At 39.8% G+C, this 17,749-nt stretch overlaps 1 protein-coding gene across 1 annotated transcript in view; it reads right to left on the bottom strand.

Moving 5' to 3' along the window:
• Positions 1 to 17,749, bottom strand: part of LOC126509606 (THO complex subunit 2-like) — a 31,898-nt gene that overhangs the window by 8,140 nt on the left and 6,009 nt on the right. The window contains 5 exon segments of the mRNA XM_050155583.1: positions 816 to 895; positions 2,079 to 2,268; positions 6,982 to 10,057; positions 10,168 to 10,209; positions 11,652 to 16,973. Coding sequence (XP_050011540.1) covers positions 11,980 to 16,746 — 4,767 coding nt within the window. The 5' untranslated portion in view covers positions 16,747 to 16,973 and the 3' untranslated portion in view covers positions 816 to 895; positions 2,079 to 2,268; positions 6,982 to 10,057; positions 10,168 to 10,209; positions 11,652 to 11,979.

The following is a 17,749-nucleotide window of genomic DNA, read 5'->3' as shown; positions in this document are numbered from 1 at the left end:
AAAAAACAAGTGCTAAGTTAAAACAAACCAAGAGAATCAAAGCTTTTTTTTTGAAAGTAATTTCCATTTATTATAAGATTTAAAGGATAGATAGATAGATAGATAGATAGATAGATAGATTGATTCTTTGCAAGCTCTTGCTACATGTGAAATTTGAACTAAGAATAAAGTACCTTCCTTACTCTTGACACGTAAATAATTCACTAAATACCACTCCTGGTACCCAGCTCTAGTCTGCCCTGTTAATTCAAAGCAAAAACAGTGGAAGTGGAGAGGAAAAGAGAAACAAAGTCAGGTAAGCCAGTGACAAGGACAGTACTGTCAGCATTCCCTGTGCCCAGGAAAATCTCCATTTAAAGGCACCTTTACAAATAGGCACCTGCAACTTTTTTTTTTTAAACAAAAACATTGACTAGGCATATGTAGTAACTTGGATAAATGAAAAATCACAGGAAAGATACAGCATTAAGGCTCAAAACTGACTCAATGAAAAATAAATTCAATTTTCTGAAATAAACATTTTTCCTACTTTCTTGATTTCTATTTGAAAGATGGAGTACTGTGCACAAGAGACAAAGACAGTGATTTGAACTTAGGGTCTCTCAGGATGCACAGCAGTGCACATGCAAAAGAACAAGGCCAGAGGGGAGAAAAATAATGTAGTCCTGAAACTCGATTAACTTCCTTAACAACTGCAAAGCTCAGTTCCCAAACATGTGGGACTATGTAGAAAACAAGTGTATTAAGCAACAAGGTAATAATTAAGGATGACTTCCCCAGTGAATGAGGCAGTAAAACAGAAGGAAATTATTGACCTTGGAAATATTCTTGCTGTTTAGATCAATCAATGCCTTCTGCACGAGTAGAAAGTTGTCTGATTGCATGTAATTTTCACCTGGTATAAACAGCACACAAAATTTTATTTAATTGGTCCAAGTCATGATAGGGTCTAGAATCAAATGTATACTCTGGATAAAACAAAGTACACAAGGTCTCCTTAGGACTGAAGTTAAACATTTCTTACAAATGAAAGATTTCTAAAGGATGGCCAGAATTTTATGTATTCAAGGATTTAATATTCTCACATTCTCTCAAAGTGAGGCCCAGGAGACTAGGTGTTGCCAAAGCTGGGTCTTAATGAAATCATTTCCATTCCCAACTTCTATCTAACACAGTATTAACCAAGGACTCTGTCCCCCTTCCCACCAAGGTCACTTTAAAGCCATGCAATCAATCTCCTTTCCTGGCTGCTAACTCTTTCTGAACGGCACTGAATGCCTCAGACCACTGCTGTTCTTTGTATACATGAAAACACTGGGAAAAGACTCTAAGAAATTCCTGTGCCATCTATCTTTAAATATTATAACTTCCTTTTTCTCATTACATTATCTGAAATTGAAACTCGATGGAAATAATAGTCAACAGGTACAAAAATATAAACTACTGGTCTTTTGTTGTGCAAGATGACCCAGAACCAAGTATTAAAGAACTGAGCTTCCACAGCCCTTACCTACAGTGCAGCAGGGTGGCCCGGGTCCGCACTGTGACCAGAACCCACATGGTGCAAGGAGAGACCTGACTCCTGCAAGTGTGTTTTCTGACTTCCATGTTAGTGTACATGCTAGTGTGTACACACCTCCAATAAAAAAAAATAAAAACAGTTCTTACTGAACATTAAAAAGATGTCGACCATTTCAACAGTGCTGGCTTTTTCTATCTATTTCATGACACCTCATTATCGAGAATTGCTTTCTATATGTAAGATACAGGTTCCCAGGTATTGAAGGTTGACCATGAAAATCTGCTATGTAGAGGAAAGAGGTAATCTTGAACTTCTAATTCTCCTGTCTCCACTTACAGGCATGCTCGTAATGCCTGGTCCATGAGGACTGCTTTCCTAAGCATCAGCATCCCACATTTTCTTAACTTTTTTGATGGGGATGTGTTTGTGAAACATGCGGTCATTTTTATTATAAACAATCATTTTTAATACAAGGTGGCCAAATAACAAACACAAATAGTTATTACTGAGAAGATAATAACAATTAAATTTTCTATATTACTTAACAAATACTTACAAGTGTTCTTGGAAGGCACTTAAGTCATCCAATTAAGTGCCAAAGAAAAGTGCCAAAGATGAGCTATGCCAACTGAGAGTGTGCCACAAACAGTGAAGAACATAACAGCAAAGCTACAAAGGTCTTTGGCACAGCATGACATGCTTTTGAGAGCTGGCTCATGGTCCTGTTAGAACATGAATTTGAAGAGCTGCAAAAGAGAGGGACAATATTATAAGACAAATGGACAACACAATGTGGTACAAAGTGTGTAAACTCACACTTGAATATAATTCTACCGTAACAGAAATAGATGTGACTTTAAAACCATGTCAATTGACATATACGTATCACAAAAAGCCAAGTGTTGTATGGTTTTACATGATGCATTTAGATTTACTCGATTCACAAGAAACAAAATAGTGAGTAAAGAGGCTGGCACCAGGAGAGCATGAGAAGCTGTGGCTAACATATATGATAAAGAAACAAGAAAATCTCACAGGCTGCCAAGAAGAAATCCAAAGCTGTAATGTAGCAGATCACCTTACACCATACTGCCTGGCAACCAGCAATCTACATTATAATTAAATCACAGCAATAACGGTTAGACTCAGGAAAGGCAGTCCATCTATTGTCCTTCTATTACAAGGCTTAAAAAACAAACGACAACAAAAACACCCTGCCACCACAAGTTACATCAACCTGTTGAAATCATCATTACTCCACATAGCAGGATGGGCTATGAATGAAGTTAAGACTTCATAAGGCTCTCTACCCTTAAGTATTATTTCCTTCTTAGGATGTGTACAGACCCTAAGATCTACATACACATATACAAATAAACATATGTATGTATCTTAGGTTATCAAAATAAAATGAGTATGTGTATATATTTAACTTATCCTTCAATTACTGTATAATTTTAAATAAAAAATCAACAAATAAGCTTTTCTAGGAGCTGTGTGGCATTCTACAAACAAGAAAACATAAATCTTGGACTCAAACATGTGACTGGATTGAAAACTAGCATATGCGGTATTAGGTTACCACTGTGGCATTTCTGAACAATTTGTCTTAGTAGATTCTCCTTCCCCTTTCATCTCTCTCAGCTCCCCGCTTCCCTCAACCCTGCTTAGTACCCCGCCCGTCTCTCCCAATTTCAGTTGCAAGAGTTTTTTTCCAGCACTCCAATTCCTCACTTCTTTGTGTTTTTGATATACATAGTGTGGACTGGATCACTCACTCCGTGAGCAACATCATATCACAAAGTTTGCCTCCAGGATAGTTTCCTCTCCTTCCCAGGGCTTCACAGTCCACAGTCCTCAAAGCCTGCGTTGTCTGAAACACCACTGACAGCCACAATGATGGCATTCATCTTCTGTGCTATATTTTAAGGGGAAGTTGTTCTTAAAAGGTTCCCACTGTAGAGCTGGCTGAGTGAGACAGTGAGATGAAGCACTCAATGGCACCATCTCACCACCATATACAACACCCGAGCTGCAGAATTTGGCAACATCTCACCATCAAAATAAAACACCCAGTTGCAGAATGTGTCAGTTTCTAAATTTTTCCATCAGTATTACCACTGCCTCCATTTCGGGACAAGTGGCCACACCTGGAAGCTGGCCTTCCAGAATTCATGTAAACTCTAACAGTAGCCATCAAGACAGGAGCTGTGGTAAATGAGAATTCCTCTCCTGCCAAATCTTCCATTCTTTCTTTACTAGTTAACTTGTGAAATGTATTTTCAACCATTACATGTGACAGCCTCAGAGTGAACTCAGAAGAAAGTGACTTATGAACCCTAAGACACTTCTTTAGGGCACATTGTGGCACTGGATCTGTCAACTACATCCAGAAACCGACAAACTGTAAAATCATGGACAACCTGCCCTGATTATGTTCACCCTTAAAATGCTGTAAGTAAGAGACATACTCAAGACATTCTTTGACTTTGAGTTGTCACTTATCTGCCTATCATTCTCCTGTTTGGATTTTCACAGGAATCATTGGAAAAAGCCTGACAGTAATTTCAATACACTTTGATTCATCTTAGTAGTTCCAACTGGACATTAAAGCAGAGCTGTTTAATGTGAAAACTTCTGACAAAGTATACGTAATTATGAGACTGTATATGTAGGTAATCCATGTGAGTGATGTTCAAGTAACCTATGGTAACTGTGAATCTTCCTTGCTTTGCTTGACATTTTGCTCTCTTGTAGAGGCACTCTTTATCTAAGGTACAACACAGTTTATTTTGTTTACTGCCCATCCACCATCCATCTTAAAGCAGTGTGGGAAAGGGTCTGTGTTTCCCACTGACATGTCCCAAGAGCCAAGAACAGTACCCACACAAATACTTTATATCTAAGAAGCATAAATGCATCAGCAAACAAGAGTTCCCAGAGAAGCTAGTGAAGTTTGTTTCCTCACTGCTTCCCAGAGTGGTCATGGCAACACCATCAAAGTTTATGAAAGAACTTTGTTCTTTGGGAGATTCTTAAGCATAAGCAAGCAACTGGGAATCTACCAATTCCCTCAATTTTCTGACTGTGTCCTGAAAGTCTGGCTGTCAACTGTGAATGGAGAAAAGAGGGAAAGGAGGCATGGATAAAGCAGAGAAACAAGGGTGAAGGTACTGATCACGCAGCAATGGCTAAAGGCAGTTGTGAGGAGAAAAAGTGCCGTTTCTAGAATTGGAGTGAACTGGATTAGCTTTTTTGTTTTGAGCACTTGCATGTTCATGTGTATGGGTGCATGCACAAGTCAGAGGTCTAGCATGGATGTCATTCCTCAGGAGCTATTCATCTTACTGTCTGAGACAGGGTCTCAGTAGAACCTGAGGCTAGCTGAACAGGCTAAGGTGACTGGCCAGTAAGGGCCAGAGCTTCTGTTCTGTGTCTATCCCCACTCCCCCTCCTTCCCCTGATGTGGGATGTCCTTCTGTATATGTGTTCATTTTATTGCTTAATGAATAAAGCTGTTTTGACCAATGGCTTAGCAGAGTAAAGCCAGGCAGGAAATCCAAACAGAGATAGAGAGTAGGTGGAGTCAAGGAGATGCCATGTAGTTATTGAAGGAGAAAGACACAGGAACTTTACCAATAAGCCAAAGCCTCATTGTGATACATAGACTAATATGAATGAGTTAAGATATAAGAGTTAGTTAATAAGAAGCCTGAGCTAAGAGGCCAAAAAGTGTTGTAATTAATAAAGTTTCTTGATGGGGAACCTTCAGCCAATGACCTTTAAGAGCCTGGACAAGGTTGGGGTGTGACCTTTTGGGTACCCAGAGAAAACCAGCCATCTGCCCAGCTATCTCTCTCTCTTGTTCCTGCACTCTACACTTTGAAGTTGGACTTCCCATTCCTGTTCCGTGAGTTTTTCCCTTACAATAAAGAATAATATTACAATCTTTTGGAGTTATCTTGGGATTATTTGACTCGCAGTTTTCCCCCCTTATACACATTTAGCTACAGTTTTTGTGTGATTATTCAGGTCTGGGTGGCTGGGAAAAAACACAGTCTCTGGTTACACTCCCCACTGCTGGGATTACAAGTGTGTGCTACCATGCCTAGCTATTTCTGTGGATTCTGGGGCTTGAACCTGGATCAACAAGCTTCCTCAGTAAGCACTTTACAGCTGAACTACCTCTACAGCCACCGGAACTACCTCTACAGCCTCGCCTCTACTTAAAATGTTCTTTGTTTGTGTGGTTGTGACAGTGTTTCATGCTGACTGGGTTGGCCTTACCTACGCTAAGTAGCTGAAGACTGAGGCTTTTGAGCCCCTGCTTTCACTCCCCAGGGACAGTATTACTGGCAGAGACCACCATGACCCATGTAAGTGGTCCTGCTGATCAAGACAGATTTGTGCATGTTTTATACATGCTAGGCAAGCATTCTATCAACTGAGCTACATCCTCAGCACCCTGGATTTAAAGCCCTCTATAAATCACAATATTCTTCTATCTGTTTGCCAAATACTCTTATCAATCATGCAGCTTCAACTCTCACCTTGCTGTTAGCCTGGATCCTTAACACTTTTTGTCTATGCAGTGGCAGGACGGGTATTTTTCCCTAGCCCGTACTTGCAATAGAAAATGTCTATAGACAGCCAGCTAGAGACAGGAAGGGCCTAAGCCTGACCATACAGGACAGGTTGATGCTGGTGCTGCACATGAAAAATCACTAAAAGTTGACTAGGTGCTTCTGCCAGCTGTTTTTCTGAAGCTAGCAATGTGGGCATCTGTTCTCTCCTTGGTTATTCTGACAAATCCAGGTAACAGCCTGCTCCACTGAGACTATTCTCCAGTGGTAACTCTTGTTGTCTCCTTCTACTTTCTATACAATATCACCTGTGTAGATCAACTAATTAAAAAGAACCAACAAACAACAAAAACAGGCAATAGAAACAGGTAAAACCATCAGAACACTTAAGTCTTGTATCAACTATAAATACTTGCTTCCTGATGAATTAAGGTTTTTAACATAAATTTTTTTCACTCTGGGTAAATATATATGATATGGTGATTTTTGTTTTCTTGTTTGTTTGTTGTTTTTCGAGACAGAGTTTCTCTGTAGCTTTGGAACTAGCTCTTGTAGACCAGGCTGGCCTCACAGTCAAGAGATCCACCAGCCTCTGCCTCCCGAGTGCTGGGATTAAAGGTGCTACCACTGCCCAGCGATATGGTGATTCTTATTGAATCCTCAAGAGTTACTGGCCTTCAGAAATGAAGGTCTCAAGATTTAGGAATGTCAATTTAGTCCTTAAAAGTATGAGGAACCCACACCGGGGATTGTCTGTCTACAGTTTCCATGGCTACCTTCCCTGGTGTGTGACTCAGGGACTAATGACACAATGCACAGGGAAAGGCGCCTCATTTTCAGCCTTTGTGTTTCCATGTGAAATATAATAACCCTTACCTCAGAGGCATTCTGTGAGGGAAGAGGAGGTCATCTGTGAACAGGGTCTGGCACACAGTAGGAGCTGCACACAGTTTCTTAGCAATGGTGTGCAATAAAGTGCACATAGGAAAAGGCACCGCAGATTGAGGATGTGCTTATGCTATCTAGGAACTAGGAAAAGGTGTTAGAAGATCAACACTGTTATCAACACACACAGAAAACATAACAAAACAAAAAAAAAAAAAACAGCTTTTGAGATCATTTAATACCTTTTCTCTAAAATTGAGTTTTACTAAATTTCTGTCTAAACAATGCTAAATAGAGTATATACTGGGTAGCTGACATAATCTGGTCAACAAAAAAAATGTATACCATAATATAATTCAGATATAGGTACCATAAAATGATTTAGATATCCTCACAGAATCCAGGATATAGGGTTAAAAAAGACTTTGTCCACAACGATTGCTCAGGGAAGAGATAGAAGAAGATACCAGGAGGTTCACTCTGAAATAGCCTGAGTGTGCTAAATTTCTTTGGACTGTCTTCAATAATTCTAAGAATAATTACCTTCACCAATACAAAAGGTATTTAAAGCAAGGGTATCAAAATGGACAAGCCCCCTGCAGATACGCCCTTGTACAATAGGAACTTAGTATCATTAGCCTAAACTAGAGAAGCATAGGTTTTCTATCAGACAAAAAGAATGAGTCCTCAGCAGCTCACACTTTAACAGAGGGAAGGTGGCAGATGAGAGCTATCCAGTGCATTCATGCAGCTCCTAGAGAAAGGCTGAACAGCAGGCAGATGGCATCGTGGATAGGAGGGTAGTGCAGAAAGAAAAGGGAGTACAAAATCAGACAGAATTTTGTAATAAAATACAGAAGTACTACACTTTCTATTTGTAAAAGAAAAATAATCCGATTTTGTACCTGATGACAGGGCAGGTGGGGTAGAAGAATCTTGCTTAACGGGGTCTTAAATAAAAAAGAGAAAGAAAACCCTGGCAAGAGGCAGACACAGAATCTGGTGCTGCAGAAACAATCTATGAGAAGTGTGATCTCCACAGTGAGCCAACACTGAGGAGGGGTTCCCTGCACTTTCTAGCTTGGGTGCCAAGGTGGGGAACCATATCCAAAGGATTTTTACCTCATCAAACCCTATGGCTGTAGCGGGGGATTGGTGGTCCCAGTAGCCTCTATACCCAGCTGGACAAATGACCACACTGAGAATCATATACCCGGGAACCTGGCTATGATTTGGAGTGGACACAGGTCCATGGGATAGACAATGAAAAGGTGGATCAAAGAGAAATGTGGGCAGACCTCTGCGAAGAGGAACAAATCTAGCCATGTGTGGTTAACGGGGGAAGGCTCAGTGTACATGGAGTGCAAACGGCTCTGGTCGGATAACCTTGTCCACTTCAGTGCCCTGGAAGGTCTGAAGGAAGAAGAGCACTGTTCAGCCACTCCTCATATTCACGTGTGTAAAAGCAGAGCACCTCTGGTGAGAGGGACATTCCAATTGGTCTAGGAATTCTGTTGCCAGAAGCAGCTTGGAGGCAGCTCATTCAATCATGGCAGATCTGCTGGAGATCGGTGCCAAACATTCACCCAGACACTGGTAGATTAAGGCAGGGCTGGATTATGCCTTCATAATATCCCGTCTGGGTCTGAGATCCTCCATTATAATTATTAAAATTTCAAAATGAGAAGATTGTGAAGGGAAAATCCTAGCTTTTATCTAAATTTTAAAGTAAACCTTGGAAGTCTAAGGAATGAAGGATCAAGGCTGGATCCTAGCACACAGCCCCTGCGAGAGTGTAGCTAGGCTCCAACTGAGGTCCAGAACTTGGACATGCCAGGAATAAGGAACATAAGAAAGCCCGTGGGCAATGAGCAGAGCCCACATTGAGGCCAGATGGGCTTTAAAGGAAAATACTATGAAGAAGGCATGCTATGACCTCTTCTGAGGGTCTACAATCTCACTACCGGTTTGCACCACACCCCAGACATGGGGCTACAGTATTAATGTCTGCCTTCCTGGATTCTGGTCTTGCTCTGGTTCGGGTGTGTTTGCTATTCTTCTACTGTTCTCTTCTGTAATGGGATTTTAATCTGTGCTAGTCTATCAAGGAAGAACACAACACATTTTTGAGTTTTACAGAGGTAAACCTTAGCTCTGAGTCCGAGGCTTTAGATTTTTGAACACTAGAACTGGTACACTTGGAGATGACAATGTATGTTTGCATTATAAGATGGACATGGGCGTTTTGAGGGCCAGATAAGGAATGCTGCAGTTGGGGTACCAATGGTCTCCCCGAAGGACTTACATACTCAAGACTTGGTCATACATTTTATGCAGTGTTCAGAGGAGCTTTAGGCATGTGATTTGGTCATGTGGTCTCTTTGCCTTTATCAAGAGATTAATCTATTGGATGAAAAACTATATTCTAAGTACCCCAAGTAGCAAAACTAGTATCTGAGAAAGCAAAATTCAAGCCAAAATTACTTAGATGAGACTAAGGTTAGTAAACATGAGTAAAGGTGTCAATCTTTCCCAGAAGATTGGGTGTACATGCTGGTCCTTTAATGACTAGGCAGAGGACTGAGGTGGATTTACAACTGCAGATTTTGAAAGATCTGTCAGGCACTCTTGGAAAATGAAGGTACATGTCACCATCTTATGTAAAAACATGGTAAAGAACTAACAGAGAACAATCTGTCATTTTATGCCTTACCTCATGGAGAGTCGCAGTATCTGCTAAGTCATTAAACAGAGTGAGTAATAAAGTAGAACTGAGAAGGCCGCTCAGACACACGATCCCTTTCCTTCGCTCCTTAGCTATGTGGTGATACACAGCTAAATATTATGTATCTAATTTGCGTCACTTATAAACAGAATTGGTGCTGCTTACCTTGTAGTTTGCTATGGAGATTAAATGGGTAATGAATCTCTGAAGACCTAAAGAGTTGCAAGGCACCTGCAAGATATTTTCTATAACTGGTACTAAGTCACTCTTTGAAGGCATAACAGTAACTTCAACAATGCACCATAGCCTACTTCTTATATATTGGCAAACGCACAGCAGGCCCTAAAGAAATAGAAATGATACCTAAATTATTCTTAATCTTGTGCATTAATTTAAGACAGCAAATGAACAACTTCCAGGAGAAATGAGTGCTTTCAGTCAGTTTCAAATACCTCCCAGAAGTCTTCCATTGAAGAAAAGAGAATTCCTTTTTCCTACAAAGATATAATTTTAAGTGATATTAAAATACAATATAAGCGGCATTACAAAAATTATTGTAAAACATGTTGACTCAATTATATATATACATACACACATTTCTTTTACTTTAAATATTGTTTTTCTCAAATAATGAATAGTGACATAAATTTAAAACATGATCATTAATATGATATATAATTTCTATTTGTCTAATGTTCTCATTCAAATTTCAAATAGTTAAGTCATTAACTTTTACTAATAAAAATACATTCACGTATTTCTTAAAACCAGTGCACTAAAATCACCCTTGGAAAAACATCATATATGAAATACTGATAATCTACATGCCATCCCCTCCTCTGCCCCCAACAAGGTTTCTCTGTGTAGCCCGGACTGTCCTGGAACTTACTCTGCAGACCAGGCTGGCCTGGAACTCAAAAAGATCTGCCTGCCTCTACCTCCCAACTGCTGTGATTAAAGGCGTGCACCGTCACTACCAGGCTTAATTAGGTATCATTTCTACAGAGAATTCATACTAAGTATAATCCTGGTGTCATCCACTTTAACAGTGGATACACTAGTGTTTAATACTTAAAAATTATTATTCCTGTCCATCAGTAGACGGATAAACAAAACATACAGCCATAAAAAAAGGATTATAAGTACACATTAAACACAGAAGTATAAAAAAACCCATACACAAAAGCCACAACATTTCATGATTCCATTTATGTTATACCCCAAATCAGCAAACCTACAGACAGAAAATATATCAGCAGTTTCCAGAGGCTGAGGAAGAGTAGATTTGAAAGAGGAGGCTAATACACCTAGGGCTTCTTCTGCAGACAAGAGAAATCTTGTGAGACTAGACAGTGGTGGTGTTTTCACAATGTGTTGAACGTGCTAAAGATCACCGAACTGTGTGCTCCAAAAGGGTGAATTACTCTCAATTTTAAACTTAAAAAGTAATGTTCCAATAAAGATCACAGTGTCCATGACTGTGAGTGGGAGCATAAAAAGCAAGTTCTCTAAGATGAAGACGACACATCAGGAGAATTTCTGGGCGAAAGAAATTACAGTATTTTAATTTTATTTATTTAAGGTGTATATACGTCAGAGAACAATCTGTGTGAACCAGAGTTCTCGCCCTCCATCACTGGGGTACCAGGGATCCAATTCCATTCGGTCTTTGGGCTTGGTGGCAAGAACCTTAGCCCACTGAGCCATCTTGCAGGCTTGGTAAGGTAAACTGTGATGACATATTTAAGAACACATTGAAGGAAAACACTGCTGTTGTGCTTCACATATAGAAGAGCTTTCCTACAAACTGAAATTAAAATTTTTGCAAGAAGCCAAAATTGTTAGGTAACAATCATTCCAATGTTGTCAGTTACATTATAGACAAATGAAGCCTGCCCTATAAGAAGGTATTCAGCCTAGCAAACAACGAACTTACCTTTCCAAGGGTGATCCAAGAATCAGCTGGTGAAAATTTTATAAATGCTGTTTCTGGATGGTGTCATTTCAAGAAAAAAAAAATGTACGCACAGGGATCTTGCTGCAAGAAACTGCCTGGAGGTAAAATAATGTTCTGAAAACCATTGACTTTGCAATGTCTCAAGAGGATGGGATGCATATTCATCTTCTGATGTAACACAGATTCTCATAAAATGAACAGCGCCAGGAGCTCGTAATTAAGTTTTGAGAGTGACCCAGAGCTCTGGCATCCTATGCTGGGAGCCCTTCAGCTTGGAGGCCTGCCCACTCTTGGCTCAAAGTCTTCATTATCTGTGCTTGTCTGAGGACTTGTGATGCTTCTTCTCGTCCTTATCTCCACAACTGTCCCATTTCTCTTTCTTTTCTACCTTTTCTTTATCATGTCCAGACTCCTTTTTCCCACTGGATACTTTATCCACCTTTTCAGGTTTAAAGAAATCACCTTTTTCTTTGCCTGAGGATTTTGACTTATTTTTTTCCTTGTCTTTCTCACTTGGATAAAGAGACTCACAGGGGCTTTCACTTTTGTGCTTTGAAGTCCCCAATATTCCATTTTCATCTTTCCGCCTTTTGACTAAGTCCAGAGGCACTTCCCGGTCATTGTTTGAATAATCCCTTTTCCGCTCTTTCCGGTCCTTCTCTTCTTTTTTCTCTCTCTCTCTGGATCTTTCCCTCGACTTGTCCAAATCTTTCTTGTCCATTTCTCTCTCCTTACTCTTGCACAGCAGTGGTGGAGCATGGTTGATGTAGAGCTTTGCTGACGACTCCTTGAGTTTGTTGAGACTTTCCTTTACTGTGGAAGAATGGGATGGAGAAGGATGGGAATCTACCTTGCGACGCTTCTCTCTTTCGGGCTCTGCATTATCTGTTCGGGAAACAGGTGATTTCAAGGACCCAGAAACTGGTGTTTTTTCTCCTCCTTTAACATTTTCTTTTGATTTCATTTCCTTTGCTAAATCTCTTTCTCTTGATGGCTCTTTCTCTTTTTCTCTTTCTTGAGTAGACTTTGAATCTATATTAGGGACAGTGATCCTGAACTTCTCATCTTTAGCTTTTTCCTCCTTCTTTAATTTTTCCTTATCTTTGTCAGATTTAGGCATTCTTTCCTTGGTCTCTCTTATTTTCTCATCTTTATTTGGCTGCTCTTCCTTGGGCTTTTCTTTATTGTCTTTACAAAGTACCCTAACTTCTGGAATAACAGCTGAGGTCTTTTCTTTTTTTTCTTTTTCCTTCTCTTTCCCCTTTTCTTTGTCATTTTCCTTAACAGCCTTGGTGTTGGAGCTGCTGTTTCCATTGTTTGAATTCCCTTTTGGTACGGCACTGGAGGTTTTAGTGACAGCTTTCAGGCCACACTGAGACCTTTCCCTTGACTTGTCAGTCTCCTCAGTACTGCTTTCATCTGACTTAGACGTGTTTCCTATGGAAGATGGCAGCCCGCTACAAGGTCCATTTGGTACACTTGAAGTAGCATTTCTTGGAGGAGGATCTTTGTGATGAAATTCATTTTCAGGTATCATGTACGACTTTCTATTTTTCAGCTGCCCAGATTAGACCATTGCTAGTACATACAGATCTGGCTTCTTTTCTTTCTCTTCTTGGCAGATTTTATGTACTCTTCTTTCCAAAGCCTGTCCCAGATTTAAAACTTTGGGGTACCATGGCAGTATTTTTGTGAGCACAATCAAGATATTTCTGATATGAGTATATTCACCTGTTTCAAGGCAATGTACTGATGCCTTGGTTAGTTTATAATGCCACTTATGGACAACATGTCGAAAATTTTCATAATCTAACTGATCCGCTTTATTTCCACCATCAAATCCAGTTGCTCGTAATATAGTAAGGAATCCTGGATAGTTTCCACATTCCTTCTCATAGGTGGATCTGTCACTATGCCACCTAGTCACCGTCTCTAACATGCAGCAAAGAAATCTACCATATCGACTAGCTTCATTTTCAGTAAAGCTAGCAACCATATAAATTATATCAGAGAAAACTCGATCATAGCAGAGAAGTGTGGAGAAATTTGGAGTCTTCTGTTGGTGGACTAACTCAACAAAATGTGCACAGTAAACAGAATCAATTGCTGAAAAAATACAACGAGGAAATATACACAGCTGGAGAAACTTTGTGATGGTCTCATTTTTAGTAGATTTTGCTAAGAGCCAGTTGTCCTTTTCCAATCTCAGTCTCTGTAGAACTCGTTGCACATGCTCCGTCTGTTTCTTTTCTTCTTCAAGAAGCTTGTCCTGAAGGGCAGTACAGCGCTCTTTCTCTTTTTTCTTTTTATTCAGAGGCATTTCTTGATTGTCATCAATTGCTTTCATCTGGATCTTAAGTTTATTGACTTCTCGTTCATAACTAGTGTGTGGAACTGCAAGGTCATACATTGTCAGAGACCAGAACGTGGTATAAAATTGAGGGCTGATATCTTCCCAGACTTTGGAAATGTGTAAGGAGATCACTGCTTCATGGACAGGAGCCATCACCATCTCACATGATGTAATGTATTTATGAACTTTATGTTGCTGTTTACTACCCTTCTCTGATTTCTTAAGTTCATCATACTTTGATGAAATATGGTGCGCATACATCGGCCGAGACAGAAAAAATGCTGCATCATGAGGCGTATGAAATTCATTACACAGTACATCAATTGAAGGTACTCTCTTTATGTAATCATCTGTGCTTAAATTTGAAGCTAAAAACCCACCAAACTGTACCAAAGTATCATGACACTGGTCATACAGCTTCCCTACAAGCTTCAAATGTTTCTCTCCGCCTTCCTGAAAGATCACACCATTCCTCTGCTGGGCCATAAGCAAACAGAGAGGAAGGGCAAGGTCATGGTCCAGCAGTGCATCCTTCAATCTCTGAGAGGATTTTTTAGTGTTTCTTATCTGGCCAAAATATCCACCCTCGGCTTTCAGTTGCTCCCCACCAGTCATAGCCTCTAGCTGGTCCATTGTCATTTCCTCTGTAACTTCTATTCCTGCCATTTTTTGTACCACTTCTTTCAATATAAGCAGGTCAAAACTTTTGCCTGCCTTTAATTGATTGGCTACATACTGAAGAAGACCAGCAAGATCAATTGGGTATTTACGAAAAACTGCACCACAGAAACTAGCCAGGCTCTGAAGCCAGCTTGAGATGGTTGTGTCATCGTGCTTCATTCTTTCTTTTTCTGGATTAGCTAATGCTTCAATGATACAATAGGCCAAAACATCATAATTCAACGCAGTGAGATATTTCAATGAGTCTACCACAGGTGTTATTAAGTTATCGTATTTCTGTATTTGTGACAAGACATAATCAAACAAAATGGTTGGATTGCTGTGGCTCAGTTTACCAATCTGTCTTCCTGAAGGTTTCACATTTTCCTTGGTTAGACGCTTCATAATATACTTGGCTCTGTCTACTGTTTGAGCTTTAATTTTTACTAAAAGTGGGTGACTATGGTAAGTCTCATTCTTCCATTGGCCATATAAGCGGTATCTATGCTGATAAGGAAATGTTTTAAACATTCCCCACAATTCCTCTGACATACACGCATTGCAATCCATCAAAGAAAGAGACGGAAGTAGTACCTGGTCGGTGATGCTAAGCAAACAACTAAAGATGACTTCCATTTTCTCTTTATTTTCTTGCTTCCCATCAGACTGAAATTCCTTCATAAATGACTTGCCTATGCGCACAACCTTTGCAAATAAGATGGGATCATGAGAAAGGTGGGGACCAAGATAACAGAGCATACTGAATACATCTCTCCTTAAGTCTTCAAAGCTCTCTGCTGGCTTTGGTGATTTCTTGTTTTGCAAAGCATTGACAGGTGAGCCTTTAGCACCTTTAGGAACACCAACTCTTCGGTAAAGAGGCTCAATAGTTATGTGTATAAGATTGCAGATAGCAAGGGCTATTACTTTATGTGATGCTGCATAGTACGGAGGCATTCGATCCATAATACTCTGTGCATGCTGCCAATCACCAATAACTAATAAGGCTTCCAACAAACCAAGTTTTTGATTGTCAGGTGCCTTCTCTACTTTATCATCTTTTTTCTTTTCTTTCTCTCGTTCATCACTTTTGTCAGAAGGCAATACAACCATTGTAAGTTTTCTGACAATGTGCTTAGCTTCCACAATTTCTCGTTTGTATTCATTCACAATGCAACTATCAGCTGGAAGAAGGTGTACATAAAGATCATCCAAATCGATAAGATTAAACTGTAGAAGTACTGCTGCGACTGTATACAAAGATGATGGAGTCTCACCATTTGGTTCCTGGTAAAACTTGAATTTGAATCCAAGAATATGACACAATGTTTGTGGTTCACACATATTCATGTAAGCTTCTAATAAAGATATAAAGAAATCATGATGTTCTGGCCTACACTCGAACACCTCTAATATGATATCCAAAACTCGATTGGGGTCTAGATTAAAGCAACCTATTAAAGATTTGAGAATTTCTAAGATTAAATCACTAGTAATATTTCCAGATAAATCTTGCCCCAATTCAACAATAAGCTTGGCATAACCTTCATTTTCTTCTCTTAACAAATTGAACTTCTGTTGTTTGTAAAAGAGTTTTGTCTTGATTTTAACTGACTTCTGAGTGAACTGCTGTGATTGTTTGATAAGGCCTAATGACTCCAATGTTTCTGGATCTAAGCGTTCCTTTAGAACTGTGTCTGAAACTAAATATAAACATGCTAATACCAACTGTGTAAAATGATCTCTCTTGTTCTTTTCTTCTAAACAATTTGTCTCAATATCTAATATGCAGAATATGTCGGCAAGAATAAATGGAATATCTTCACGAAATTCACTGATGTCACTGAGAACACTGGATGCCTGTTCTGGCTTTAAAGTTCCTTTAATGACATGGTATGACAACTCATAGAGAGCTTGTTGGAAATCTCTACAAGCCAAAGTGTCGCGGCTTTTACTTTCACTGAGAATCCGGCATAAACGCAAAAATTCGCTTCTCCCAGATTTCTCCCAGTTCTTGATCCACTCAGTGGGAACCACTAAAGTTGCTGCAGTCATCGCCATCTTCTCTCTAGTAGTAACAGAGCCCCAGGTGTGCAGTATGAACTTGTGCGAGGTCAAAGGAGAACCCTTCCCACGGCAAATGCTGGAAGCTGAGTGTTCTGAAGAAAGGGTTTTAGGGTTGGGTGTTTTGCTGATTCAGGAACCGGAAGCTGGGAGTGCTGGATGCACAGTGGTGCAGTCTGCTGTCTGGGTGTCTTTGTGGACTCAGCCACTCACACTGCAGGCCACTGCAACAAAGAAAGAGTCAAATAAGAGTCCAAAGGCAAAGCTCACAAGTTGCCTAGTGGGTCCAGTGGGTAGAGATCTGAAAGCCTACAGCAGACAAAGACTGGCAAGAGTAGACAGGTTAATCTTGCACACTTGTAGATGAAGAGGTGTTTTAGGAGTGTATATGCTGACTTAGCAAGTGAAAAGGAAGAGGCTGTTTCTAAAGTAAATTGGCCATGGAATTTCTGGGTGTACCTTGAGTGGCAGTTCCCAAAGGTATCTCAGTTTTCAGAAAGGGTTTTTCCTGCAAGTTTTAAAATCATTCAACTTACGTTGTTATGATAGGTTACCCTTTTTCTGATAAAATTCTCTTCTGCTTCCATCATCTAATTTAGTATTCTTTTTTCCTCTAAAAATTAATTTTATTTTGATTAAAGATAATGACTATTGATCAGATTATCAGAAAACTTGGCATGTTTGATGCCTGTTTTCTTTGACATGGCCTAAGTTCCCTAAGAAAGAACGATGTGCTATCCCTCTAGAAATGAAAATAGTCAATAAATTATGGAGTCAGTGAACCTTTCTAGAAATCATAGGGTAACATTTTCTCAGCACTCCAGCTGCTGTCACAGAGAAGGAGAGCTGAGGACATAGACAGACAGAAGGAGAAGGTCAATATGAAAAATAATACATGGAGAGGTCAGAAAAAGTACAGGAGAGAGGTGATGATTTCAAAGAACCTACAAATGTGATATAAAAATGATAGGAGTCACTGCAGCATGGAAAGTCTAATTTA

The sequence above is a fragment of the Alexandromys fortis genome, unplaced genomic scaffold, assembly GCF_014885135.2.
Source record: "Alexandromys fortis isolate MF-2015 unplaced genomic scaffold, M_Fortis_MF-2015_v1.1 scaffold_87, whole genome shotgun sequence".
NCBI lineage: Eukaryota > Metazoa > Chordata > Mammalia > Rodentia > Cricetidae > Alexandromys > Alexandromys fortis.
Note: the sequence above shows the minus strand (reverse complement) of the source record. Positions and strands in the feature narration are given on the sequence as shown.